This window comes from Sparus aurata, chromosome 10 (assembly GCF_900880675.1).
Source record: "Sparus aurata chromosome 10, fSpaAur1.1, whole genome shotgun sequence".
Lineage (NCBI taxonomy): Eukaryota > Metazoa > Chordata > Actinopteri > Spariformes > Sparidae > Sparus > Sparus aurata.
The window spans coordinates 26,925,842-26,951,856 of record NC_044196.1 but is presented as its reverse complement, the minus strand read 5'-3'; the positions used below and the strand labels follow the sequence as shown (position 1 = coordinate 26,951,856).

Below are 26,015 nucleotides of genomic sequence, written 5' to 3'. Positions count from 1 at the left end.
CAATAGTTCAAAGCCCCAAATTACTAAATTTGCACAGCTGTAACACAGGGAAAATCTGACTATTTGAAACCAGTGACTGTTGTATCTTGTTAAATGACTCCAGCAATAATTACTTTTTGAAATTCAGCCAGTGGATTAATCATTATTCAGAACACTCCCAGCCATATAAAAATAATCAGTCTACAGTCAGCAACAAAGTAAGATTACCATCCAGAATCATGCAGGTTGTCCACAGTGTACCTGAGAGTTGAGTGCAAGGGTTGAAATGAAATTCAACCTGTAAACATGGTCAGACTTTAATGGTGATAAGTGTAGTAACTGTATGAGTAAGACTACCGGGAACAGCATCCTCCTATAAAGCTTTATTAGTCCCCTGGTAATAACACTGCAGACATCCTCAATCTAGTACTTAAATACGTAGAATAGAAACAGCTGTTGTTGTTTACAAACATGGTTATGCGTGTGAACTGCACTGTTTACACCTGCAGTTACACATGCGCAGTCGCGTCATTGCTGCGTGATCAAAGATCGTAGTCTATAACAAGAGATGTTATCGTAACCGGACGCCCGCAGTATTTTCGGTACCAAGAAAACTGGTCAGAGTGAGAGCTCCTCTTTGGCTGGAAGAGGGTGAAGACAAGCGGAGCCGCAGAGGGAAAATGTCTCTGTTTTCAAAGTCGCTGACAATGTCAGGCAGGAGGATAGTTGCAGCATGTGTACGGCATCATTCCTCTCTTACAAGTACGTCTCAACCAAAACGTATGATCTAGTTAGCTTCTTAGATGGTCATGTCGACCGAATGTTCATTTAGAAATGTTAAGTAACTACTAGTGACACATGGCACTGTCAACTAACGCTAGCTAAGTAGCCAGCTACAGCGGGTTAGCCTTAACGTTGTGTCACTATATAGGATATTAATTGATTAAGAAAGTGTTCATTTTACTGCAGTGCTGTGTGCACATGTGTTTGTAATGTCTCCCGCGTCGAGCAGCACTCTGTCTTCTCCAAAGTTGTAACTTAGAGTAACGTGACTGGTTTATTGGATAAACCTAGCGTAGCCTAGCTAAAAGTAATAGAGTGTAATACAACAGTTGTCCCATAAACCATCCTGTCATGAAGGTTATAGTGTTAAGTTAATGGAGGCTGTTAATTCAAGTGTATTTTTGGAGGAGGTGCACAGGGAAGTGTTATTTAGCTCATCGTCTTTGACAGACAGGGGATTGCAACAAAATAATAGAAGTGCTTGTCAGTGTAACGCAATGCAGTTATTCTGCAGCCTTCAAAAGGACTACACAGCTGAACCAACACCTCTCTAACGGGTTACATGAATGGAGGATTTATTGCATTTGTTTGGATCATCTGGCAAACTTGAGATCAGATCCGTCAGCATGGTAGATTTTCCTTCATGTGGCATTTTTTTTAATGGCTTCAAAGGAGAAGGTCTTGAATCACGTGTTGTGAGATATTTATATAAGCTTACAATAAAGACCATCAATATATGGTATGACAGAACCATGAAGGCACTTGGACTGGACGCATCTATGTGTCAGGGGCATAAATATAGACACGCCAGGCAGTCTTGTTGCACTGGGGACTCAAAAAGCCACCTCAGTAAATATACTGCTAATAATCTCTTAATTATGACTCTTATTACATTATCCCCTCTTTCTGTTTTCTGTCTAGCTGAACTGATTGAAAACATGGATAAGAAAGCCACCTGGGACCGCTTCTACACCGAGACCAGCAGCAGAACCGCCACCTTTAAAAACTTTGAGTGGTTCTTCGGCTTCGATGCTGTCCGAGACTTCATTATGCCTTTTTTGCAAACCAAGTCCCACCCTGACGCTCTGCTCCAGGTCCTGGATATGGGCTGTGGCACATCTGCCTTAGGACCTGGTATTTACAGACACTCTCCTGCACCGGTCCAGGTCACTTGTGCTGACATTTCCCCCATAGCTGTGCGCCTAATGCAGGAACATGTTCAAACTCAAGCCGTTCAACCTCACAATCTTTCCTCCAAGCTCGAGTTTGTCGAGCTTGACTGCACACAGCTTCAAAGGCACTATCGCACCAACGTTATGGACCTTATAGTTGACAAGGGAACCACAGATGCCTTGCTGAGGTCTAAGGAAGGTAAAGTGAAGGCCAGTCTGGTGCTGAAGCAGTGTTTGAAGGTGTTGCGGAGCTCAGGATCTCTGCTCCAGTTCTCAGATGAGGACCCCGACGCCAGGCTGCTGTGGCTGGAGACTGAGGCGCAGGAGCAGGGGGTGATGGCTGCAGATGTCGGGGTGCAGGAGGTCGGGGAGCTAAGGGGGGTGTGTTACTACTGCTACCAAGTGACTCCTCGCCCCGTCGTATAGCGGTCACTTTCTACATCTGGACAGTCACAATATCGAATGAGTAAATTATTAAACGTGATTGTAATAAAGAATAAAAATGTTGTTTTATTTTCCATTAATTGGTGTCATTATTTTTCTTTGATCTGTATACAGTGTGTTAAATGTATGATACATTTTTAGTCAGTGACATGACAATAGTCCCATTCACAGGACACACACATCCAGGCAGACAGTTCAGCTATGATGCTCTTCTCTCATTACTTGTTATCCACTGCCATCTAGTGGCCAGCCTAAATATGACCCAGCATCCCACACACTTTTTTTCTTTGTGAGGTAGTTCACTCCTAGCCACTTGGTTGTTACAGTCTCTTTCCATTGTATACACACAAAACTAAAAAATTGCATGTAATTTTGAACAGCAAGGTTTGATGTCTTCGTTACAGTCAGTGTCTGGGTGGGCTGGTCGATGGTTAATGTGTAAAATGTTTTTAAACCAGCAGAATCATATCTGGCATCTAACTGTAAACCAGAGTTGCAAACGTTTTCCCTTGGAGGTGGGCCATGGGCCAAAAGCAAAAACCTACAGACTTCCTGCTTAATGTGGCACTAGACATGTCAGATTCTGAAAAATATTTAATGATTAGGGATTCTACATATTTAAAGTGCATTTTACTTCACATAACCGCATAAAGGGCAATTTATGTTAACTTTTAATGTATGTTTTCCCTATAGAAACAACCCAAATCATACCATGTTTCCTAAACCACAGTTTAGGAAATGTATGCATACAAATGATGGTGAACATGCTAGATCATTCATTGTCGTTGTCATTGTTGGCATGTTAGCATGTTGACACAAGTTCCACTGTGTCTAGCCGCAGATCTGCTATTGCTGCAAACTCAATTAATCGTCAGGACTTAAAAAAAACTTTAAAAAAAAATTTAATTTGTGTTTTATATATAAAAAAAAATTAATAAAAATAAGCCAGAAAGATCTTATCAATAGATTTTATTATTCGGCAAAAAGAAAAAGCACAAGTAAAAACACAACTGACATTTACATGTCAGTTTCCTGTTAGTGAAATTATAGTAGGCGAGATATCATTTCTCACCTCACCTGTATTTGTATAAATGTATAAATAAAATTTTCGACGTGAGAAAAATATACATTTTTCGTCCACACAAATATCAGACTATCAACCCTCAACACATGTATTCATTAAAATTGATTGACATTAATTGTACACAGTTTGCTCACAAACGCTACCACAGCAAGACGGCCGCTGAAAACAGAGTAACAAAATAGTGTAAAGAGTCATATACGGTAGTCATCATCACAGTGCACTGAATTCCTGAAACTGGCTTTGTTTTAAAACAAGCTGTAGAAGGTCAATGGATCCTCTCCATCCTCGATCTCCAGCTTGGCATCCTTACAGAAAGGTGGAGGGACGAGGTGTTGAGGGTCCACAAGTCCGATGACATTGTTGAAGAAGCTGAAGATGAAAAACAGAATGAATAACATTTCAGAATCCTTAGCTGAATCCATCAGAAAACACATCTGAAAACTATTTTTTTTTCTTCATATAAATCAAATAAGATACACATATCATTAAGTAACCTTTAGAAATACTGGTGGGCAGATTTTTTACCATTGTTACGTGTTCTGTGTTTTCACTTTTATTAACTTTCTTTTTTATATACAGATTTATTTGGGTTTTTTTTTTCCTCTCAAGTGATTTTTTTAATGTAGTTTATGTAGTTTTATTATGTATACATTTTTTGTTCATCAGCAATCGGGTTAAAAAACGTGGATTCAGAAAGTCTAAATAATGCTGAATATCAGATCCAGTAATCGGTCAGGCTGGTTATAAGTTAACGCATACTAAATACATCCATGTAAATACATCTATAACTTACTATCACTTGCACTTTTGATGCATTTCTTGCCAGGAAATTACTTTTGACACTAAATATCAGAAACTTTAAGACATTTAGGACCCTCTCTATGGGCGACTTTTTCTTTGCTATCGTCATATCTTTACTTTCAAGTATAACTATTGGGTACTAGTTTCAAAATGGTTGGACAATAGCAGTTTTTCATTGCAAAACTACAGAACAAGAAATACACAGATTTGACTAATAGCTCTGATGATGGCTCTGCTGTATTAAGGCACACTACAAGTGCCCAGGCAATTAATCACCTAAATTAAATGTTTTATTAGAAATGAAGATTTGTGACAGGTAAAAATATATATCTCTGGCAAAAAAGGTCTATTGAGTTCTAGCTTCATATTTATTTTACGCACAAGCTTCTTTAAAAGATGCCCTAGATGAGAATATCTTCCCAAATCTTCCCAAATTTTCCCAAATCTTCCCAAATTTTCCCACTCCCCATTTGTGAGCTGTCATGTGCTTGCACTGACCTGGTCACCACCCATCCACTCTTGTCGGTATGAAACAGAGTGCTGACAGGAATGCATCCAAACTCTGTGACGGTGCTCATGTACTTCGCTACAAAAACAGAAGTGGATCACAAGTTGAAGCAGCGCAACCAGACAAACAGGTTTGCATGTGTAAAATACAAAGGCAGCGACGAGGAGGAAGAATCACAGAAAGTCATGTGCTATATTCTACCACATGACTTTGCAAATATTTCTGTCCAGTTTTTTTCTAATCTACATCTCACTGTACCTTTTCCCTTTTTCATCTGCAGCTCTCCTGCCCAGCTGTTGACCAGGAGTCCCTGCCCTGGACCGGAGGAGCTTCCCAACACAACCTGCCCCAGCAGAGAAGCGTTCTGTGGGATCTCCAGCGGGTGGAACTGTGCACCCAGTGGCTTCTTGCAGCACGTGCGGTTCCTGTAGTTGATCTTATACATGACACCCTGGAGGACAGGGTGGTATTGCACAGTCGTTTGTGTTTACATGACATCTCCACATGACATCTCCTAATGTAGATATTATCGCTTTATTTTCATTACCAGTTTGTAGAGCAGAAGGACATCAATGTGGAAGCTCTTCTTTTTAAAAGACCCGACCTCTCTGAGGCGGATGCGCTTTCCCCGTGCATCATAGCTGTACTTGGCATAGGCCATCAGCTTCTCATTTGCAGTGGACTTTGAAAATGAGAAATACAGAATAAAAGTGTTCTTTTTTCATCACTCTGAATGAGACTTACTTTGAATTAAAGCATGGCAAATACATTTTTGAAGGTATTGTCAGAACATTTGGTTTACACAGTATTATTACTTTAATGAAGATGCCCAAACTTACCACAGAGAAGCTTCCAGTCAGCAGTGTGGGGGATGCTGTTAGAATGAATTAAAGTGTTTTTTATTGTTTTATTAGAAACGGCACATTTGTCAAGCTTGCAACATAGCATTTCCCCACAAATTCTAAAGCAAAAGCAGAACTGCACGGTCAGTGTTAATAGGAGGTGAAGTGCTGAGACCAAGGGGGGGTCACTCCGCAGAAACATAAACACACAAATGGACTCAGCATCTGAGTTGTTGTACTTACTGCATCGCTGTGGTTTCTGAGCCAGGCAGCCCAGTGACAGGCACACAAACAGGACGAGGGCTCTCATGCTGTCTGACGGTGGACACACTCTCGTCTGCACAACCATGCAACTATGCTGCCGCTTCAGAGTGCTCACTTCCTTATAAACAAGCTGGCGACGCTCCCATTCTGCATCCACTGCCAGGATTTCCATGTGTTTTTCCTCTCTCAGATGTTTATATCGTGTCATCTCCTGTTTCTCCCCCAGTTCGTGTTACTCTAATCTCTTAATCTTAATACTCTTAATCAATTTTCCACCAAGTTACTTTAAAGATGTGATAATAATCATTGCGGTCCATCCAGCGGTCCCCATGAGGATTCATTGCTCATTAAATCTTTCTTCAGTTGGACACAAAGGTTTTTAATTGTGGAGTTCTAGGAAATGATGCACGCAGCACCTTGACACCTTTTGCATTCATTTACATTGAAGAGCAACGAACACAGCGGCGGGTCTATACCAGTTTTAATAGGGGGGCCAGGTTGGGGCCGGCTTTTTTGTTAGGGGGCACATACAACCCGGAAAAAGGATAAATCCCTCATTCAGACAAAGCAGTGTTTACAATTTCAGCAATTTTGATTGGGTAGTAAACTGCTGAGACACTTTATTTCTGCCTTTCCCTTCAGAACAAAATAATTGCAAGAAATCTGTCATTGTATTATTAATGCAGACTCCCTGTCAGGGGGGCCACAGGGGGGTCCAGACTCAGAGTTACGGGGGCACTGGCCCCTGTTGGCCCCCCCCTAGAACCGCCCCTGAACGAACAGTGTATCCATAAAATACGTTGTTGCTCTTGATGTGTCTTATTTTTTAATCAAAGGCTGACTGCTCCAAATCAAATTTTCTCACTTATTTACTAATATTTTTAATCTACTTTAATTTTCAATAAATTCATCTGAGTCTGTAAGTTAATTATGCAGGCTGATGAGTTTTTCTGTCGTCACCTGACACTCTGCAGTTTGAAGGGGTTCACGTTCAACTCTTACATTACTGTCATGCATCCCCTCATCTCACAAAGATGTATTGTGAAACACGTGCATTTGTTTAGTATTCTTGAATTTTTATTGATGTAAATGACAAACAGAAAGCTGAAGATGGGCGTATGTTTTTAGTCTATTGCCGATACAAAAACATTCGTAGGTGCAACTTTACAGTTCGTCTGAGATGTACAGTCCAAGATGCTTGAAATGATGCTCTTAGCAGGAATAAATGTGAAAAATGGAACACGACAATGCTATGATTCTGTAGCTCCACCTGTTTGATTTAAAAATCGGAGGCATTAGCTAAAGGAGGCCCTCACTGCTTCTTATGGAACAACGTGAGGAAGCTGTGTGGCTCCTCTTCACTGCCGGTCTTGATCTCTGCGCCCTGGCAAAAGTCTGGAAGGTTGAGCCTATTGGGGTCTGTGATCCCAATGACGTTGTTGAAGAAGCTGGTGAACATAAAGACAGTGACATAATGATCACTTTTTGGGATGCGAATATTTCGGATTTTCAAAAGTCAGTCAAAAAAGTCTAGGAGTCATTTTTACTGTGTCGATGTTTATGCCAACTAACCTTGTCATCGTCCATCCCAACTGTTTATCGTGGAACAGTGTGGTCACAGGAATGCATCCGAATTCAGTGACTGTGCTGATGTACTTCCCTGTAGGGTCAGACATGAAAATGAATGTGTCAATAACACAAGAAGGATGAACAAGAGTTCTAATGATTGCATGATCTCAGATCCGCACCTTGTGGCGCAAATGCTATCCAAGTGTTGACCAGAAGTCCCTGTCCAGGTCCAGAGGAACTGCCCACAACAGCCTGGCCCACCAGAGATGAATTTTTGGGGATTTCCCAAGGCTGGAAGTCGTCTTTCAGAGGCATTTTCTTGCATGTACGAGTTTTGGTGTCAATCTCATACATGGCAGCCTGATGGATAAAAGTCATGTAATGAGGAGGACCAATTGCTTAATTTCTCACTTCTACATAGCATAAAAATTGCTGTATACAAATAAATTGCCAATTTAATCTATTCTAACCCTAACCCCTAACCCTAACCCTAACCCTAACCCCTAACCCTAACCCTCTGTAACCCTCTTTTAACATGTAAAATATGTACATAAACAAAAAAGTGAGTTAGTTATTAAACATACTACCAGGACTTGGTTATGAAACAGTCTAAATGTAAGACTGATGGCTGTATATGACCTACATGACACCATGACCTGGATTAATGTTATATATTTTGTGAAACGTAGACAGATAAATGTGGTTCCTGTATACAATGTCTCCAATTACGGATTATGGTTTTGATGATGTGTCAACCAAAGAAACACTCCTCGTGCAAATTACTTGCAAGTTACAAATACATTTGGAGACAAATAAAAGAAAGTCTTCATCTCCTCAGCAATGAACTCGCAACATCTTTGCATGGGAACTTGGCGAAATTATAGCTATAGTTACTGCTCCATTGTTTGTGTTTTGCATGTGCTGTATTGCTTGTTTGTATTTTTATGAAACCCTTTTTTTTTGAGTGGAGACGATAAAGATCTCAGAACCAGAACACTCCTCAGTTTATGTTCAGATATTAGAAATTGAGTGTACACTTAATAATATAGATGGAGTTCTTTCAAAGTAGATCCCCGCTTCTACGTCACTGTCATGTTCTTCTCGCGTCCGATCAGGAGCAACTACGATCTAAAATGAATATATGGGATGTTCACGTCATTGCTTTGGTCACCTCTCTGTAGTGCAGAAGATAGTCGACGGTGAATGTCTTGTTCTCGTAGTTGCCCATCTCGGTGAGTCGCAGGCGCCTTCCGAATGCATCATACTCATAGTTGGCGAAGGCCCACAGCTTCTCACTCTGTGTGGACTGGAGAAAGATAATTTGAGTGGGTTTACATCTCCCTCTTACAGGCATTGTAATTTGCATTTTGTCAGTGTGCTGAAGTCACAGGTACCAGGTAACACACACTACTAACACACAGTAAATACTCACAATGGTGAGGGCCCCGGTTAGAAGAGGAGGCATTTCTGCGTTATGAAATGATGAAAGCGTTATCATTCAACAAAACATTGCCAATACAACCACTCTTTAGAATTTCAAAAGCATAAATGAACCAAGAGAGAATTGAGAAAATCTATTCATGCAACCATAATCAGATTTGTCTCTGTTATTTTACTTACTGCATGGGTGAGGTTCCTGGGCCAGGCAGCAAGCCAGAATGCAAGCTAATGCCACTATGACTTTCATGTTTTCGGCTTCCTCGCTCCTGTTCTCAAGCAGCAACAAACCCTCTGGTGCTCGAGAGTGGAGACACTTCCTTATAAACACAGACCCCTGACACTCCGGGAGAAACTCCTGCCTCCAGGTTTTATCTTTAACCCCATCAATCTCATGAAAGTCAAGGGCCAGAACCTTCTGTTATCAGGCTCACATCAAGATAAAGGGCCATTAGAGGCAGCTACAGTGACAAATCATGCCTGTTCTACTATCTTTACACTGCTGGCTGGTTAATGTTTTGCTTCTACAAAAGGTCACATGCAGCTATTTCAGACTACCATAATTTCCCAACCAAACAAAGAACATATAACCTAAAATACATGACACAGTGTGGTTAGTGACATGTGTTCAGAAAAATTCAATTTTTCATTAAGTGCAAGTAGTGGCTGTGAGGTCTGTGTACAGTCGGTCAGGGGTGAAGAATGTTGTTTGTGATCACAAAAGGAGGTTGCCTACAAACACAGACCTGGATTTTGGGCTGACTGGAGAGGAGGCGTGCAGCAGTTCCATGAATGAGGTCACTGTCATGTGAGGTGGAGGTGTGTGCTCAGCAGTATACAGGTTCGTTACGTCAGTCAGTAAAACAATGCCGCGAGATTAATCTTTTTTTTTCCCCTATTCCTGATAAACCATGCACCACTTGGATAGGTTTGATGATAAAAAACATAACAGAACAAAACTTTGTTATCAAAATCTAATTGTGATATAATATGACATTTTCGACTATGTCAATGGCAAACCCACTTACACGTTGAAAGTTTAACTGACCCAAAGGTAAGCAACAGTCACCTGACTGGCAGAGCAGTGGTTGGTTAACATTTAATCGTACGACCTTGTCATAGATGTTACAGCATCTACTTTATTGCATCCACTTGCACCAAATCCGTCACAACCGCATGATGTTTGACTAAAGACGGCTACATGTTTGTTTGTCTTTTCATTTGCAAAATATTTTGAAAGTCGCGTCTTTGCTTATGATGGACATTTGGCATAAATGAGCAGCTTTCCCGCGTGACATTTAATTGTCGCAGTGTCAGGTGATTCCTGCACTGCCTGTCCAGTTAGACAGCAATCCAGTCGCATAGTGAGGAGACACTGAAAGATAACAATGTCTTTCGTCCCAAGGCAAAACACAAGTATTTCATTATTTAACTGCAGCAGGCAAATAAACTCACATATGATTTAGCTTGCAATTCTTTTAGTCATACAAAGTTCATTTTTCAGGTCTCTGTGAATGACGTTTATAATTTCTTTTCCAAAAATGAAAACATATAATTTCATCCACGTTCATGCTTTGAATATTAAGCACCAGAGATATAAAGTACCTAGAAACTATACACATTAATTTTGTTCATTTCATCTTTCTTTTTTTATACATATAGTTTTCATACAACCCGTCAGCTACCATTTGTAAACTCTGTACTGCTGAGTTAACATAAGAAGTACTTTAAAGATATAGTGTGTAGATAATAACAAAACAGTGATTCAGGCATTTAGGCTAAAACCTGTTCATTTTAGAAACTTGCATAAGCAGAAATAACATTTAGAAATGTTTTCACTTAATTTTCAACATCCAATTTTCACACAAAAACTGAACATAGGCATCTCCTTAAGGTTTCAAGTAGGCAGAGCGTGTGTCTGTCTACCCACTGGTTCTAGTTTGAGCCGCTGGCAAATGCGGTTGCACTCTGGCCCATGTTGCTCCTCGAAAAATAACCTGAGGCCTCTGGCGGCGAAGTTTGAGGGGCCTTTGGGAGTCTTGGTGGAGTGAATCTGGGGGTCAGTGAGGTAGGTCAGACCTTTGCCATTGGCTGTCACCCACCCTGTGAAAAAAACATATAGAACATTTTAAAGAAAAAATGCAACTGTTTCAGATAGCCTTTTGACTAATATGACAAGACAACCTGTGAAAAATCATGCCACCGCTATCAGGGATTTCAGTGACCAGTCACACAGACACACCTTGTAGGTCAACGACGACTTCTTCCCGGCCAGACAGCAGGTAGGTGAAGTGTCCAAAGGCAAGGCCATAGTCTGTGGCCTGGAAACTCTTGTCCTTCTTTCCAGTGTTGTTGGTCAGTTTGACAAAGTCTCCAAGCATGTAGGGCTCCACTGTTACACAGCCCACGATCTCATTTCCGTTCAAAATCTATTGACAGAAAACAAGACGCAGTTATGTGCATTTCTGTAGTATAATTTTCTTCTGATCTGACCTGACAATGTTTCTACGTGTAACTAAATGTGGCGTCAGAACATGATGGTAAGTAAAACAGTTAGACGAGGTATCGACAAAGCAGAAGTTCTCTTTTTATTGGTCTAATTCGTTTAGAGAAGAGCGGAGACAATTAATCTGTACCAAAACTTCTCAATTTCCCGTTTTAAAGCTCAGAGTACATTCTAGACTCTTACCTAACAAAATATTGTCTCTGCAACTGTTATGAGATTACATTTCTAGCCATCAGCTAACAACTGGAGGGTGTTCTGAGGTATTATTTTAGACTGCTCCCCGCTATCCTGCACTCTGCTGCTTCTCAAGTTATGTATGTATGTGTATGGGGTCTTATTAAAGGTCTTAAGTAGTATTTATGAATGAAGTAGTAAGTAGTATTTATTAATGAAGTCATGCTCACCTTACTGTCACATCTGCCATCTTTACCTCAAGTATTAAATTCAGTTATTATAACCACTATTATTTTAGGTTTGGCCTTTCCTTGTTTTTATGACCCGGCCTCACCAGTAGTGCTTCCGAGGGAATGAAGAAGATCTGAGCCATGACTTCCTCGTCGTAAAGTCTCTTGTTGAATTCGGTCACGTAGTACTGGGCTGTCATCTGTCTCTCCACGTCTTTCAGGTGAAACTGGATCTCCTTTGGCTTCAAGTAATCCTTCCCCACATAGCTAAAGACAAACATACACGGTTAACATGAGACTAAAAGTCATGATGTTCAGGTTGTGCCTTGAGCTGCGTAGCCCCTTACCTGCTCAACCTTTCCTCCTGATGTAAAAACTGAACCCATATCGCCTTTCTCTGCTTGCCCTGCATCCCCATCGGCTCGCCAATGTAAACGCAGGTCTCCCTGGCTGTCCACAGCCCTGTGACCTTTGAGAACTTCAAGTGAAGAGCACCTGAAGGGGATGACATTCTGAAATTAGCAGACAGCTGCAATCAATGGTCACCAATTAAAGGGTATCTCCACCAATTGCACACTGGAGTTACTTGTCTTGCGTGTAACACGATATATATTGCCTCAAGTGATGTCACTGAGTGGCTTAGTTGCACCATTGGGTAACGTCGGCTCTGTGTTTTTAGTGTTAGAATGGCGCGAAAAGAAAAGTCATGCAATGGTTGTTGCGATATTTCGATCTGGATCAAGGTGGTGGGCTGACGGACATTTTCTTTTACTGGAGTCACACTGCTGCTGTGGCTAAGAGGCTGTACCGATGATGAGGACTTTTAAATAAACAACAATGGTGATTCAAACTTACTGTAGGCAGTTCTGTGCTTTTTGAGTTTGAACTGTGTCTTATCGCTCTGCAGTCTCTTCAGCAGACACTCATGGCAAACTCCAGCTAGTAAGGCTCGGTAGTCCTGCTGTGACAACAAATACTGTTTCTCAGGGACAACACCAGCTAAAAAGCTCTGCTGCAGGCAGCTGTAGCACAGCGGGTTCTTCTCCTGAGGGATGTTCACTTTTTCTGTGGAAGTGACTCCACCGAGTTGGTGTCCACTCTCATTCTCCTCCAGCATCTCAAATGAACTCTCGGTGGAGGTCTCAGTGGAAGCACACTGTTCTGGGACAAAGTAGGAAATGCTTGTGTGGCGGCCTGCTGAGGAGTTCTTGGAAGCAGGTTTTACAGACACTGAGTCAAGGTCTTTGTCCGTGGTTGGATCAACATGAAGGCTCTCCAGAGGTCGTGGCTTTGACCAGGCTCTGAATTCCGATCCAGGTGTTTGGATTTTGTGTGTGGGATCATGAGCTGATTCGCTGCTTTCTGTGTCAAGTGTTTCCATGAGGAAGAAGCTTTCATCAGACTCTGTCGACATGCTGCTTTGGATTCCAGTTCCCGCTTTAAACAGGCTGTTTCTGTGTGGTTTTCTGTTTGTGGGGGATGTAAGGTCAGCAGAGATTTTCTCCCACGAGGACTGGGAACCGAAACTGTCACTGAGGGAGCTTGAGGACATTTTCAGAGCTAGCTGGGACAAGGATTGTGCTGCTCCTTCAGCTGCTGATGGTTTCAGCGGCACACCAACAACATCAGTCTTCCAATCCTCCTCAGTTCCCACCGTCTCTATTCCAGCTTGTATTACTTCGAACTTCTGTAAATCAATACTCGCACTGGAGGAGGAAGTGGCAGGTATTGCAGATGTCGGGACGGTATGGGAACTGACACCAACACTGTCGCCTTGCAAGTTCCACTTCCTGTTTTTATTAGCAGACTGCATCATGCTGTCTGACCTATCATCTTCTACCTCAGTGGTCAGACAGTTCTGGTCGTTTGCTCCGCGTTCCATGGCGATACTCCCTGTGTAGCCGCTGCTGCTGGGCCTAGGAGACACTGAACCACCCAAGGAGACGTTCTGCCAAGATGAGCCAAGGTTGTCTGTGCTTTCTAGAGTGGTACACAGGTCAGACCTTTGAGGTGGGTGCACAGCAGGTGACTTAGAACCTTTCTGTTGTGGTTCCTCTCCTTTGGGCGCACCTTTGGACACTTTGCAAGCCTCAGTGCTGCATTCCGTGTTGAGCGTACCGATGGTGGTCCCGAGTGCAGTTATACACAGCCTCGCCCCATCTATCTCGTCTTTTGTTTTACAGTTTGTGTCGGTTGCCTCACAGAGTGAGGCGTGATACTTTTGGAATCTCTGCATCAGCTTAGCGAAACCTTCCAGAGTGAAGTTTACTGGTTGGTCTTTGATATTTCTGTAGCTGTCAGGGATAAAAGACCCCTTGTCTGAATTAAGGAAAGGCTCGACTTGCAGCAGAAGCTTGACTTGGGTGACCAGGCGCATGATTTCAGCGCAGAGGCTGTCCTTGTCATGGGTGTCCGCATCGTAGACATAGAAATTTGCCAACGCTTTTTGGCAAGCTCGAGTTGCCTGCGCCACGACCTCCTGAGGAGCGCCGAGCCATTTGTGAGCGACAGCGAGGGAATAGGCAGCCTTGAGGAAGGTGTGAAGCTCCTGCTTGCTGGTGACCGACTCGCCCTCTGCTTTGGTGAGCAGGCCGATTGTAAACGCCTCTCTGGCCTGCAGGAGGAAATACTGCCTTTGAGAGGCAGGGCACCCCGCTGAGAAACTGTACGATAACAAGCAGGTCCCCTGAGTTGCCTGGAGAGGAAAGAAGTCAGAGTTTATTCATGTATGTCTCTGGAAACTCTGAGCTGAAGGGAAGGCACATGGCGCACGAGCTGCAATTTGCAATAAAGTTTGTACAGAGTTTGATTCATAGCTAAAATCTGAACACATGAGGACGTGATACTCGAGATTCATTCTGACTTACACTTTGATGATTTCCAGATATCGTTATCAATTTATACTGTGAATAGATGTTTATGAATCTGATTAGAAATCATAAAAAAATAACTTAAAAACCATTCTTAACCCTTTATCCAGCAAGGAACTATAAATGGTAACTTCCACGGACATCCAAAATGGCGCTGCTATGCAGCACAGATGACTGGACTGGACTGAAATTTGATGAATGTTATATTTGTTATTTATGTTATATTTATTTATTTGTTTGTTTATTTAAAAGGGACAGTGCACATCAATTGACATTTTCAGTTTACACTCAACATGTAAATATTCCAGAGTTAGCAAAAAAGCTAACTTTCATCTGTAGGGACTATATTGTGTTATATATATAAATATCATTATAATTGTTATTCATGTTGTATTAGTATATAGATATATGTGTGTTATTCATGTTCCATAAAAAAAATGTTTTAAAAAATGTTCCTTTAAGGCTATATGTGTCATTTAAAGTTTTTTAAATGACACATAATCTGTCCCAATCTACTTCAGCTGTCCAGGAGGGTGCTGAACGCTGTTTTGCCGTGAAGCTCTAGAAATGTACAGATCTTCACCTGAGATAATGAACTTGTCCTTTAATGTTGTCAATTTACTTGTAAACAGTTAAGGCTAAAAGAACGGAACTCAGACTGTAACTCACAGCTAACTCACTGACTTCACGGGAACATTAAATGATTGCTTGTCATCCAATGTGGTGTCGACGTTGGGTGCTGATTCATGTCCATTGCAGGAATTTGTGAGCCTCGGCAGGTACCTGTCAATGAGCAACTCACCACGTTGGTCAGCACGTAGAGGGAAGTGTACTGGCTGTATACGACCGCCATCTTTGCCGCCTGGGCCGCTGAAAGAAGACGGTGACTCCTGTCCCCGAGTAAAGACTGCTCCAACAATCAGACAAGGAAAAGAAAATTACATGAAGCCAATGGGATACAAAACAACATTATATCGTTTGGACTTACCAAATCAATATCTGGATTAGACCTAAAAGCTTGAAAGTCCTCATCATTCATAGACACCAATATGTTGGCCAGTATGCCCAGAGAGGTTCCAATGCCCTATAAAATAAACAGCCATGTAGGTCAGTGCCTAAACTGGGATTTGCACGTTCACAAGCTCATAATGTGTCAGCTGTCAGCTGGCTGTATTGCGGTTGTGTGGGCTACCTTTTTATCAGGCTGAGGAAGTGCGTAGTAGCCGACCAGAGAGGCCCAGATTAACTCTGCAGCCTGTAGCCACAGGCCTGTAACGGAACACAAATCAACCATAATCTCTGTGTATCAGCGGGGCAGATTATCTTGTTTCGTTGAGCAAAAAGGTCTTACCCAGCTTTTGCAAAACCATTCCACGCACTTGGACACTGACAGCCTGCACGAGAGCCCTGTCGCTTTCAGAGTGGTACAGCCAACAGCCTGTGTTAGGAGACAAAGCCTTAATCAGATTCAAATGAATTACACTGAACAAAAACATAAACACAGCACATTTGTCTTTTCAAAGTTAAAGATCACGGGCTTTTGATATTTCCCCCCAAAAAACCAACAACGTTGTGGACAGTTTGGCAATAAATTGAACATCACATTCACGGGAGAATGCTTTGGTGAACTTTGGTGCAGTTGGCATACCAATTGGTGGACACTCCCTCAAATCATGTGACATCTGTATGCAATAATCATGTTGTTTAATCAGCATCCTGACTTGCCACACCTGTCAGATGGGTGGATTATCCTGACAATGGAGAAGTGCTCAATAACACGTAACTGGTGCTCAAAACTTGAAATAAATAAGCCTTTATTGTATCAGAAAAATCCTAATCTTTTACTTTAACTCAAAATTGTTGCATTCATATTTTTGTGTTCAGTGTACATCACTGAAGCCAATTCATGAGTCCTACCTGTGGCCCCGCTACTGTTAATGAGACTGCTCAGTATGTATTCCGCTTTCTGCAGTTTGCCTGTAGAGAAGAATATTATAATGGTCATATTTAATTCACTCTGTATACGCTAATAAAACAAAACATCACATAACTGTATGATGACAGGTTTTCATCACTCATTATTATTACCCTAAACAAGGATTAGGACGATGCATGAGGTGTAATCAACTCATCCATTCACATGTATTTAGCGTATCCACAAATATAATAACAGTAATGAAGTGTCATCAAAAGCCCCATACACTCAACCCCACTTCTCTGCCACTGTACCAGAGTTAAGGTAGACTCTGGCCTGACGTATGACCAGCTGGGGGGCGACAGGGTTGTCAGGGTGGCGTCTGTGGAGCAGCTTGGTGATCTTCAGCAGCCGGCTGGACTCGTCCTTCCAGTAGAGGAAGCGGTCGACTAAGAAGACCACCGCCAGTGCCGAGCGTGCCTCTTGAGCCACGATGGAAGCTTTAAGAACGGCCTGGCGACGCGGTGAAAATATTTAGTAAACGTGCGTAATGCCAAAAGGAAACCTTTAATCAGCTGTGCGGTATTACCAGCAGCTGGGATAGGTGGCTGCTGATGAGGTCACTGAGGTTGGTCTTGTCGCTGGCACCGACTGACTGCTTGTACTGCCACTTCTCTGGCACAAAGGGCCACTTCATTTCCATTGCCTCCTGCAGGAGAGAGGCCAGCTCTGCACACAGCGAGTCTGAATAAAAAGGGAGATTTGTATTAAAACCTTTTGTTGCAGGAGGGAATAACTTTAGTCAAGGCTTGACAAGGACACTTTCGACAATATCCGCTTCATTGAGGAAAAGCTGAACAGATTGCTATTTTGCTCTCATCTAACCACTTGTTGCTTTCAATTGCCAGCAAATTCCTTTTACTTGACGACATAATTTACAAAAAAGAGTACAGGGTTTCAAATAGTGAGGATGGGACTGACTTCCCACTTGCAGAATCACCGTATGACCTAGTTGTGGACAGTTTTAGGTGTCACATATTTCTTAAAATTTCTTAGAGTTTATCTTAGGATTAAAAACAGGACACAATTCATGTCAAAATCAAAACAAAAGTGCACAGTTTTTTTTCTTTTTGGTGCTCATCTTTTCTGCCTTTCCTTCATTTGGTTGAGATATGTTGTATGTATGGGTTAAACTAAAGAAAATCACCTCAAATTCATGTCAACTCCATATTGTATTCATGGAAAAAAATGCCTTTGTCCCTCATCCTCAACACAGACCGTATGTGCCGATCTCGTGTGAGCGTAATTCCACCACCAAATCTCTTCAAACAAATCCCAATCTGACATCCTCCAATCCCCAAATGAAAAGTGAACCCACAGCACCATCTCGTGTCTGACCTCTGCAGCTGAGGCAGCTCAGCTTCTCTGCCTCTGTGGGCTGGGTGGACTGTGGAGCGGCTGCCACTGCTCTGAGACACTCCTCCAGTAAATCCCCCACCTCTTGGCTGTCCATTCTGGTCAACAGATGCTGTGGCTGTTGCCTGGGATGAACGGATTTCCTCCCTTCTTGGCCCCTTCCTCCCGTTCCTATATTGGGAGAGAGTCAACAAGGGGGAAACCCACGGATTGTCCAGAGTGGTGTGGAGAATGGATTGCACCACCAGGTCTATTTGTACATTTCAAAACATGAAACAAAAAAACCCCAAAAAATCTCATAATTAATGACTCACATGACAAATCAAATCAAAATCCATATAAATTTGGTGTCTTTGAATTTTTTTAAAGAGTTGACCTTCACGGATGTGTTTGTATCCCCGTTAAACATGTGGCGAAAACACCTTTTTTTAAATAAAAATCCTATGTGTCTATAAGCTTTGACAGTTATATGGTGACATATCTACTTTTAATTACTTTACTCATAATATTTTGAGATATCCCGCAGCATATTTTCATTTTCATGGCTACTGTTTAGACTGCAAAATGTGTAAAGGATTTTTTTTTTTATCATAGAAAAATTCACAAAATAATCAGTATAATGATTGTGATGTACGGGATAAGCTATTTTGACAACTAGAACTACTCCACACACGTAACACAGCGGGAGCAGAAGGCGTTTAACTCGATATATTTAACCGATTCTTTTCATTTTCCTACACTTTTCTCCCTTTTCCCACCATGTTCAACTTTCGACTTCATTTGTGTTAAGCCTACAGTAAATAAACAGCACCCACCGTTTCGGGACCCCTTCGTCTTCCTGGTACTGGTGTTGCTGCCTTCAAATGCTATCGGAAATATCGCAATCACAACATCAGGGCGCTTGTTGCATGACTGCCAGACTTGAATAGACTACAGAGCAGAACTGTGCTGACCAGGTGACACCATTATTTACTTAGCCTACGTGTTTACTTATTTAGCATACATTTTAATCCACTTGATTGTAAATAAATAAGGCTATACTAACATTCTATTGTGATACACAATAATATATACAATAATGATAACAATAATAGCACAGTGAGTTGTTTTTCTAGAATTCAACAAGCTTTCATTATACCTGAAAACCAAGGGTAAAAAATAAAAAAATATATATTTTAAAGAGACAGACACAGGACGAGTGTTGTCGCATTCAAATACAACCCAACTTTAAGGTTATTACCTACATTACCTTGGCAATCGATCCTGGATTTTAATGTTTAGGGCTACCACTCACTTTATCCCGCATCGCGCGAACGCAGCATGTGACGTTGGGAAGGGGGGGCGGAACCCAATGTTGTAGCAACAGGTATGTGTACTGTATGTGCAGTGTATGTATGACAGTGACAATTAAATAAATAAATAAAAATCAATTATGGCAGTCTTTTGTTCAGTCAGAATAAAATGCATCCAGTCTCAGTTATTTCAAAAAAATGTCACTGAAAACGCAATCTTCACTTTAAAATCTCAATTTTTGGAAGTTTATCAAGTGTACTTGAAGGCAGCACAATAGTAGAAGCGCGGACCTGTCTGAGGTCTGAGGCTGTCGGGGGGACGTCTTTTTTGATTGCCGACACGCTTTAATGACGCAGTGATTGTTATGTCTGTGCTGGTACGTAGCAGCGCCTACACAATAAGCATGTGGACATGTGGTGTTGCTGTGATACTACCAATAGGCGGGACTGTGGCTCTGCAGTGTGTGTGATTGTGAGCTTGCACAGCTGGAACGTGAGCAGAAGGCTGGCACGCGGTCCAGCTGCGACCAGATGACTGAGCTCAGCTGCTCCCGCTACACCAACACACATCCATAACTTGCCGCCGAGTGCGCCGCGGCAGGACTTGTGCGCATTGTGGGGTTTAATGTGCCGTGAGAGAAATTACCCGCATAGCTCATTCGGGTGGACCGTCAGCATCAACTCCGTCAGGCAGGATCCGAGTGTGATGACTTTCTTCTGGGTTTCGATCATCCGCGCTTCTCTCCGCATGACCTGGTGATCCCCGCTCCGAAGCCGAGCGGGCGTTCTGAGTTCGGCGGTGCTGGTGATGTAACGCTTTTCGTCTCAGTGCTCCCCTCCACAAATCACTGTAGCCTCTTCTCTCAGAGCATGGGACCCTTCAGACTCTAAAGGTAAGGCATGTGTCATAACTTGAATGTTAGTGCAAAAACTGAGGCCACTTGAGCTCTTATGGATTTCTTTTTATTTTTTATTATTTATTTACGCACGGACACCCAGTGATGTTTTTGTGCCTGGGTCACTCCACGAGCAGTCACATCAGTGTCAGAACGCTCTGTTGTGTTGCAACAGCAGATAAGCTCAGGCGAGGACTTGCCTGGTTGCACCATCAACCACAGCAATGTCAAAATCTCATGTTGACTCATTAGTGTGTCATGAATGCGCTCCTTGACTTTGTGTTGGAAAAAAAAAAGAGTGCTCCCAGCTGTGCTGCTTAGACTTGTAGAAGACAGGGGCTGCAGCTGCAGCTGTCAGATATCTACTAGTTGAACTAATAGAATCAACGGGCCTGTGCACACAGTCATTTTCAGGAAGAGGAGCATCACCGAGCATAGCAGAGGCGGATGGAGGAACGCCTGTTCCTAAAATTAGATTGAGGGAGTGGCAGGGTCTTTAATCTGTTTGCTGTGAGAATGACGGTAAACAAAAGTCCGGTGACATGCAAAGTTATGGCTTGACCCCTCTGGCAGGAGGAGGGGAGGAGGGACGCTAAAGCTCGATTGGAACGTCTCCCTTCAAACCCTCTTTCATCGTATCATGCCTGTTGGCTTGCTGAGGGATTCATCAAACGGCACTGAGGCTGACTGTCAAGGCCCCCCCCCTCCCCTCCGCCTGAGCAGCTCCTCTAATAACCAATCAATGCGTTTGTGATGATGAAACTCCTCAACGACTGGAGAATAACAGTCGGGGGCCCGCATCCCAGCTCGGCCCCGGCTGCTGCGTTAAACAAGCGAGAGGTCACACTTACCTTCCCCTGCTTTATTTCTGTTCAGTCAGCCCCCTCATTACCTGCTCTCTCAGACAGGCTGCAGCTGTCTGACTTCAGTGATTCAAGGTGATTTTCTCCCACCGCCCCCAGAGCAGCGGGGATTAGGAGGCATCTTTTGAGTGTCGGGGCTGCTGATTACTTGTGCCGCAGCATCCTCGCCCGGCTTCAACCCCTGCCTTATCCACGCATGTTTTTCGGTGTCAGAGCAGTGGGATTTGTCTCGTAAGCTGTGACTGGCTGCCTCTCTGGAAATTTGAAAGTCTTAGCAGATGTAAGTGTGGCAGCCCAGCACAGAAGTCACTTCAGTGTTTTTCAGCTGCTTTGGGCCGGAGCCGCGCGTTGCTGATTAACCGTCCCCTATTTTGAATGTCGGACAGGCCTGCTTTGTGCGCGCTTGTTCATACAGATTGGCATCTGCTTGAGAGGATGCAAATGAGGCAGCCACCAACATCGGCCTCGATATGTGCAGTGTGCCCACACAGACGGATCTGTCAACGAAAGTCCATTTTACCCGACCACAGCTTTCTTTATATCATCAGTGTCCTCAAAGCAACCCCGTGGCCTCTGTGATCTCACGTGCACGCCAATTGAAGTGGTGCTCGACTTGAAAGATATAGCGCTTTACAATGGTGTGGTTATCAAGGATTCAGAGAGCCTCCAGTATTGGGGTAAAAATCAAGTGGAAGAGATAAAAAAAAAAAAAAGAAAAAAAAAAATCCTCTGCATCTCTATTTCTCCTTTCTCTCCTTGGCTGCCGCAGTGCAATTACTTCAGGCCCTCTGGAGCGGCCACCCTTGGTATTTAGCATCAGTTCCAGCCACCTCCTCCACCTCAACCTGCAGCAGTGTTGTTGCACTTATCAGGAAAGCCAGCCATAATTGGATCTATTGTGTGGTTCTGCCGCTGCTGCTTTATGTCAAAGGACCAAGGAAATCTGAGTGGACGAGGAGGAGGAGGAGAGGAAGGAATGAAACGAAGGCAACACAGAGGGACGTAGTGAGGAAGAGGGGAACAAAACTCTATAATTACAGAGAGCGGACGAGAGTGGCAGCTCAGCCATACGCGTTTGCTGGATGTTCGCCATCACCGGGGTGCGCGGTCCGATGCACTTTCTGCCTCTATCGCACTTTTCATTAGCTGATCCAATCTATCCGCCCTGCAGTCCCTGTGCTGCGCTCCTAATTACCTGCGTCAACCTTTCGCACTTCATCTCCTGGATCGAAATCGCACCAAGCATATTTGGAGCCATTCATTAAAACTGGAGAGTGCTGGAGAAGTTTCCTTCTGAACTGTGTTGGGAGTGTTTTTTTAAGCTTATTTAAACACCAGAAAAGAGAATTTAGAAGGCGTGCAACATCAGGTTTGGTTTTACTCCCACTGTACCAGTGGCGGTTCTAGACCAGTTTTAATAGGGGGGCCAGGTTGGGGCCGGCTTTTTTGTTAGGGGGCACATACAACCCGGAAAAAAAAGATAAATCCCTCATTCAGGCAAAGCAGTGTTTACAATTTCAGCAATATTGATTGGGTAGTAAACTGCTGAGACACTTTATTTCTGCCTTTCCCTTCAGAACAAAATTATTGCAAGAAATCTGTCATTGTATTATTAATGCAGACTCCCTGTCAGGGGGGCCACAGGGGGGTCCAGACTCAGAGTTACGGGGGCACTGGCCCCTGTTGCCCCCCCCCCCCCCCCCAGAACCGCCCCTGCACTGTACACTGACACAGTGATCCTAAACTGACAACTGGACTGGCACTCACCAGATCTATGACCCACAATAAATTGTGCTCGCTCACAAATACCAGTCACCTCAAAAGGCCTGATTTTTTTTGTTAATCTGGTAAATTAACTGCATCCGTCCCTTTATCCCTATCCGCACTAAAAATCTAACGGGGTCTCTTCTGAGCAAATGGACACGGGTGAAAACAAAACCTTGTTTGCAGAGGCAATAAAAGATCGAATTGTGCCCGGGTGTGACAATCTCGGTATGGGTCGAAGGGTGTATTCGGATTGTGCTTGAACCCTCGCAAACTCAATTTCCAAATTTCCCCAAACGTAAATATCATCTCTGCTCCTTCTCCGCCCCTCCTCGCATCTTCCTGCTCCTCCGTCACCTCTTCAGCTCCCCATGAAAGGGCACGGACCATGTAAAATCTCAGTCCTGTCGCTGCACTCTGCTCTCCTCACCTTTAAAGGCATAGCTGAAACGCAGAACCCGGGGGAGGCAGCAGCGAGAGGGAGTAGGAGATGCGGGAGGGGATGGTGGCTGGCGAGGGAAAGTGTCGGACCTGAGGAGGTATAAATCAAGCTGTGGCTGGAATTAAATCAGTCAGGGCGAAACACAGCGGCGGATGGGCCTCCAGTGAGGGCGGATCGAAAGCCCACTGGCTGCCGAGTCCTCGCTCTTATAGTAATTACTAAAGGCAGTGAATTAGCAGTGATGGTGATTACACTGGTGTGATTAGTTGAGATTTTCAGTTGGAGGGGAATCCTTCTGGTTCTGCGGATGTTAGGCGTGCCTCAGTTTCAAGGAAGGGAATCGAAACGTGTGTCTCAACGTCTGTGGTGTCATGCACCTGCAATCAGAAAAGTGCATTCATTTCTCCACTTTTTTTTTTTTGGTGTGCACAATGAACAGCGTATTATGGTGACAGGAAATTGTGGGGTTTGTGGTCTGCCCAGGGATGCAAGCTGTTTTTGGGAGGAATACATAAACAGGAACTAGCCAGAAGAACTAACGCTGTTCAAACGGCCTGCGGGGACACTGAAGAGGCCGGCTGGCCGAATGTGAAACTCCTAGGGTTCACACATAATACAGAACTCGAAAGACTGTTGTGTAAAAACCACCGTACAGCTCAGTGAGCACAACCCTGACAGGCAGGAGGAAATGAAGCAGATAAACGCTGCGCAAAACAAATTGGTCCCCTGATGAACAGTGTGTGCCCCGTTCTGCAAACCACGGGCCTGTCTTAGAAAACCTGAATTTGTGTGAAATAAGGGATTCATTTTTTTTTGGGGTGGACTTTTTCCTTCAGCTAAGCAGCCTTACCTCCGTGTGTTCCTGCAGAGAGGGTGGGCTTACGGTGCCTTCAGGCAGTGGAGCTGACTCACATCTGCACTGGGGATTGCTAGCTGAAACTCCTTTGGAAAATGCCTTAATGGAGACCCTTAGTGTCCATTGTTTTACTGTTTTTTTTGTGTGTGTGTGTGTGTTTTTTTTAAACTAACTGTGCAGAAAAAGAAGCCTGAGTTTAAGGGAATAATTCAAGATCTGGTAAAAGTATGTTCTTTCAATTTCTTGCACAAGCATTAGATGAGAAGATCGATACTGCACTCATTTGAAGCTGCAGCCAGCTTACTTTATCAGACTGGAAACAGGTTTGCCAGGTGTAGAATCCTGGAAGTTGCTGGTCCCAAGCCAAGAATTGGTTTTTAACACTTGGTCCTTATACTGATAACACACACTGATGAGCTTCAGAGGTGCTGGTAGCAGGATTGCCTTATCTTTGGACAGAGCTGGCTAGCTGATCTCCCTTATTTCTAGTCTATACACGAAGTCAGACTGACCCGCTGCTGGCTCTGTGTTGTATAGATATGAGACAACTTGACAAGAATGCATATAAACACATGTCTTTGATTTTTGGAGCGAGGAACTTGTCCAGCTGTTCACCAGTGTCTCCTTAAATCATTATCTTTCCTTCTTGCAAAGGTGGATGTTTAAGGTTACTCTGATGCCACTGGATGAAATTTGTTCACCCGAGATGAAAAACTGTAACAACAGGAAGTGAAGCTCTTGACTTCAGCATGACAGAAAAAGCAAAAAAAAAAAGAAGCATCCTGACGTCCCGCGTTAGCTCTGGACTTGATAGGCAGTTGGCAGAAATGGCCCAGGCGTTCTCTCGGCGAGAGACAAGCGCTGACGTTCTATTGCAAAAGACGATTTGCCACGTAGGCCCTTTTTACACAATACACCATGTGGTCTCATCTTTCACTCATCACACGGCTTGAGAAGGAAGTTATGCGTTTGTCAGGGAGATAACTGTCAGAGTGACAAAAAGGAGCGAGGAAAAATGTGAGAAAACCAAATTATGTGTAATAATGAGGTTTTTTTTACTACGCTCAAAAAGCTTTGGATTGTTGAGAAAGCTGAAACCGACTCAAAATGCGTTTTGTAATGAGGTCAAACAAAAAAAAAAAAGGCAGACCTGCACACACACCCGCCACATTTCACACACACATACCAACACACCCTTCCGGTATTTGTTATGAAGCGAACTTTCACATCTGCGAAAAAAAAAAAAGGACAGAAGTTCGAGCAGGAAGCCTGAAAACAAAGCAGCAACAACAGCCCGACACAATGATACATTGTCGTGTTCGGGGGCAGATATTGGAACGGCACATGGGATCTGCAGCCGTGCCCTTTCTGTCTCACATGTTGCACTTTTCATTTGAAGTCGGAAAGTTGAGATTTCGAGAGTGTGCCAGATGTGAGACAGGATGCGTGACTTTTTTCTTTTTTTTTTTCATTTTGGAGAACGTAATGAAACATTACACCCTGCCAGCTGCTGTGACTCCCAGCAAGACATTGTGAAATGTGCACAGTTTTTTTGCCCCGACTTGTGTACAACATGAAAAAGCACTGCTTGCCTCCTTCACGGACAGTTTCAGTAGGGCTGCTTCCATTTGCTTTATAGAGAGATTCAATCTGGATTTTTTTGTTTCCCTTTTGGCCTTTACTATCCCACCCTATTTGATATTTTCCCTCTTTATCCAACTATCTGTTTCCATGTTTGACTGGGCTGAAACGAGGTAGCACACACGGCCTCTTCCTGCCTCCCAGTCCCCCTCTTTATCTCCCATTCTCCCTCTCTTCCCTCTGCCTCCCCCTCCCTCCCCAAGGAGCAACTATAGCTGCTAATCTCTGTTTGCAGCCGGTGCCCCCCCACCGATGTGGCATTCTGTG

At 43.3% G+C, this 26,015-nt stretch overlaps 5 protein-coding genes across 11 annotated transcripts in view; 2 read left to right on the top strand and 3 right to left on the bottom strand.

The window, feature by feature from the left end:
* The first annotated feature begins 570 nt into the window (after window positions 1-570).
* Window positions 571-2,458, top strand: cskmt (citrate synthase lysine methyltransferase). 2 transcript variants are annotated; one of them, XM_030432017.1, is made up of 2 exons: window positions 571-759; window positions 1,684-2,458. In XM_030432017.1, the coding sequence occupies exons 1-2, from the start codon at window positions 660-662 to the stop codon at window positions 2,358-2,360; spliced, it is 777 nt and encodes a 258-aa protein (XP_030287877.1). In that variant the 5' UTR covers window positions 571-659; the 3' UTR covers window positions 2,361-2,458. The 2 variants fall into 2 exon arrangements, with proteins under 2 accessions (XP_030287877.1, XP_030287878.1); XM_030432018.1 differs by having other exon boundaries at window positions 576-741.
* Window positions 2,459-3,330: 872 nt separating this feature from the next.
* Window positions 3,331-5,993, bottom strand: LOC115590599 (ependymin-like). The gene is made up of 6 exons (XM_030432019.1): window positions 5,857-5,993; window positions 5,611-5,645; window positions 5,319-5,453; window positions 5,030-5,222; window positions 4,762-4,849; window positions 3,331-3,831 (listed from the first exon to the last, which is right to left on the bottom strand). Exons 1-6 carry the CDS (start codon window positions 5,960-5,962, stop codon window positions 3,708-3,710), a joined length of 681 nt encoding a protein of 226 aa, XP_030287879.1. The 5' UTR covers window positions 5,963-5,993; the 3' UTR covers window positions 3,331-3,707.
* A 939-nt stretch (window positions 5,994-6,932) lies between these two features.
* LOC115590600 (ependymin-2-like) lies at window positions 6,933-9,343 on the bottom strand. The gene is made up of 6 exons (XM_030432020.1): window positions 9,067-9,343; window positions 8,879-8,913; window positions 8,618-8,752; window positions 7,626-7,806; window positions 7,450-7,537; window positions 6,933-7,325 (listed from the first exon to the last, which is right to left on the bottom strand). Exons 1-6 carry the CDS (start codon window positions 9,131-9,133, stop codon window positions 7,190-7,192), a joined length of 642 nt encoding a protein of 213 aa, XP_030287880.1. The 5' UTR covers window positions 9,134-9,343; the 3' UTR covers window positions 6,933-7,189.
* A 1,001-nt stretch (window positions 9,344-10,344) lies between these two features.
* Window positions 10,345-21,298, bottom strand: alpk1 (alpha-kinase 1). Of its 3 annotated transcripts, XM_030432008.1 has the most exons (15): window positions 21,075-21,298; window positions 18,810-18,860; window positions 17,977-18,165; window positions 17,168-17,322; window positions 16,893-17,091; window positions 16,581-16,640; window positions 16,015-16,101; window positions 15,856-15,932; window positions 15,652-15,747; window positions 15,466-15,570; window positions 12,649-14,488; window positions 12,141-12,288; window positions 11,898-12,060; window positions 11,126-11,312; window positions 10,345-10,986 (listed from the first exon to the last, which is right to left on the bottom strand). In XM_030432008.1, the coding sequence occupies exons 3-15, from the start codon at window positions 18,089-18,091 to the stop codon at window positions 10,781-10,783; spliced, it is 3,438 nt and encodes a 1,145-aa protein (XP_030287868.1). In that variant the 5' UTR covers window positions 18,092-18,165; window positions 18,810-18,860; window positions 21,075-21,298; the 3' UTR covers window positions 10,345-10,780. The 3 variants fall into 3 exon arrangements, with proteins under 3 accessions (XP_030287868.1, XP_030287867.1, XP_030287869.1); XM_030432007.1 differs by lacking the exon at window positions 21,075-21,298 and having other exon boundaries at window positions 18,810-18,917; XM_030432009.1 differs by lacking the exons at window positions 10,345-10,986; window positions 21,075-21,298 and having other exon boundaries at window positions 11,168-11,317; window positions 11,893-12,060; window positions 18,810-18,920.
* Window positions 19,571-26,015, top strand: part of LOC115590597 (RAS guanyl-releasing protein 2) — a 40,816-nt gene continuing 34,371 nt past the window's right edge. For 3 of the 4 annotated variants that reach the window (XM_030432011.1, XM_030432012.1, XM_030432010.1), the window contains exon 1: window positions 19,572-20,179. The gene's annotated coding sequence lies outside the window, so the exon portion shown is untranslated. Of the gene's footprint in view, window positions 20,180-26,015 lie in introns of all 4 variants that reach the window. The other variant, XM_030432016.1, reaches the window with a different exon arrangement.

What these genes read in the sequence shown, in the direction of transcription:
- cskmt (XM_030432017.1), top strand. Translation starts at nt 660, where the DNA reads ATGTCTCTGTTTTCAAAGTCGCTGACAATGTCAGGCAGGAGGATAGTT. An exon ending in AAGTACGTCTCAACCAAAAC is followed by an intron (nt 760 to 1,683) that starts GTATGATCTAGT and finishes TTTTCTGTCTAG; the next exon opens with CTGAACTGATTGAAAACATG.
- LOC115590599 (XM_030432019.1), bottom strand. Translation starts at nt 5,962, where the DNA reads ATGGTTGTGCAGACGAGAGTGTGTCCACCGTCAGACAGCATGAGAGCC. An exon ending in TGACTGGAAGCTTCTCTGTG is followed by an intron (nt 5,454 to 5,610) that starts GTAAGTTTGGGC and finishes TCATTTTCAAAG; the next exon opens with TCCACTGCAAATGAGAAGCT. An exon ending in GCAGATGAAAAAGGGAAAAG is followed by an intron (nt 4,850 to 5,029) that starts GTACAGTGAGAT and finishes CTGTTTTTGTAG; the next exon opens with CGAAGTACATGAGCACCGTC.
- LOC115590600 (XM_030432020.1), bottom strand. Translation starts at nt 9,133, where the DNA reads ATGAAAGTCATAGTGGCATTAGCTTGCATTCTGGCTTGCTGCCTGGCC. An exon ending in GATAGCATTTGCGCCACAAG is followed by an intron (nt 7,538 to 7,625) that starts GTGCGGATCTGA and finishes CTGACCCTACAG; the next exon opens with GGAAGTACATCAGCACAGTC. An exon ending in TTGGGATGGACGATGACAAG is followed by an intron (nt 7,326 to 7,449) that starts GTTAGTTGGCAT and finishes TATGTTCACCAG; the next exon opens with CTTCTTCAACAACGTCATTG.
- alpk1 (XM_030432008.1), bottom strand. Translation starts at nt 18,091, where the DNA reads ATGGACAGCCAAGAGGTGGGGGATTTACTGGAGGAGTGTCTCAGAGCA. An exon ending in GCCACCTATCCCAGCTGCTG is followed by an intron (nt 17,092 to 17,167) that starts GTAATACCGCAC and finishes CCGCGTCGCCAG; the next exon opens with GCCGTTCTTAAAGCTTCCAT. An exon ending in CAGAGTCTACCTTAACTCTG is followed by an intron (nt 16,641 to 16,892) that starts GTACAGTGGCAG and finishes TCTTCTCTACAG; the next exon opens with GCAAACTGCAGAAAGCGGAA.